Source organism: Galeopterus variegatus, unplaced genomic scaffold, assembly GCF_000696425.1.
Source record: "Galeopterus variegatus unplaced genomic scaffold, G_variegatus-3.0.2 Scaffold1227, whole genome shotgun sequence".
In the NCBI taxonomy this organism is placed as follows: domain Eukaryota; kingdom Metazoa; phylum Chordata; class Mammalia; order Dermoptera; family Cynocephalidae; genus Galeopterus; species Galeopterus variegatus.
The window spans coordinates 369,173-370,219 of record NW_007727338.1 but is presented as its reverse complement, the minus strand read 5'-3'; the positions used below and the strand labels follow the sequence as shown (position 1 = coordinate 370,219).

At 34.2% G+C, this 1,047-nt stretch overlaps 1 protein-coding gene across 1 annotated transcript in view; it reads right to left on the bottom strand.

The window, feature by feature from the left end:
- Positions 1 to 1,047, bottom strand: part of NAPG (N-ethylmaleimide-sensitive factor attachment protein, gamma) — a 19,549-nt gene that overhangs the window by 10,904 nt on the left and 7,598 nt on the right. Inside the window, exon 5 of the mRNA XM_008575724.1 lies at positions 680 to 750. Coding sequence (XP_008573946.1) covers positions 680 to 750 — 71 coding nt within the window. The remainder of the gene's footprint in view (positions 1 to 679; positions 751 to 1,047) is intronic.

Genomic DNA, 1,047 nt, shown 5'->3' with positions numbered 1-1,047 from the left:
ATCGTTTCACCAGTCATTTCTATTTTGACTGTTTGACTAAACATATCTTGAATCTTTTTCTGTCACTGGATAGTTATGGGCAAGTTTCAATTAAAATATCTATCTCCAGACTTACAGTTTCCTGAAGGTATTTATCTTAAATATTATTAAATGAAAACTTGGCAAACACAATTTTATTAATGGCAAAAATTGCTGTCTAAGCATAAAACGAGGTAAAGGAAAAAAATAAAAGGAAAATTCAATAGGATTCTAGCTTTATGGTGTCCCGCTATTCATGCCTTAGATTACATGTCTAAAGGATAAAGAAGTAAATACTCTATTTAATGACATTACCTGGCTGTCAAGAACAGGTTAGCATTTAGGCATCTTTATCATTTATCTCCATATATGTATTTTTCCTCAAGAGAGAGGTTATAATTTAACCAAATAACAGATTCATTCAGAAAACTGTTCTTTCTCATCCCACTGAGCCACGTCTTAACCAATAAAAGCACAATCCATGATAAATTTTGGCATTACACTTCCGAAAAACAGCAAACCTTTTTCGTCCTGGGTGGCCTGGTGTGTCTATATGGCTTATACCAAAGATAAAGAAGCTATCCACAAAATTACTTACCAGTTCGAAATGTAGATTCATAGTATTCATGGACACACAAAAATATAGTTTTGAAAGATGTACCTGCGTCCTCGTACCAGCAGTCTGGAGGCTTTTCCCAGTAATTCAACTGACTGTCGTAAGCGTTCCTCATTCTGAAGAATCAAAGAAAAGAAAGTGTTGGCTGCTTTAATGTAAAAATCATTTTATCCCTCAATAGTTATTTTATAAAGAGGTAACGGAACTGGGAGGGTGGGGCAGGGGGACATCAAAGCTGCTAGTCCATTTCACTACTCTGTAATAGAAAAGAAGAAAAAGAGTCCAGTTGTTAGCATGGAAAAGTTTTAAACAGCAGCCACTGCATTTCTCCCTGTTTTCCTAAATATTAGGAATCTAAACATTCTAAGTAATTAAAGAAAAAAATAAAATTCAAACTTACCTCAAACACATTA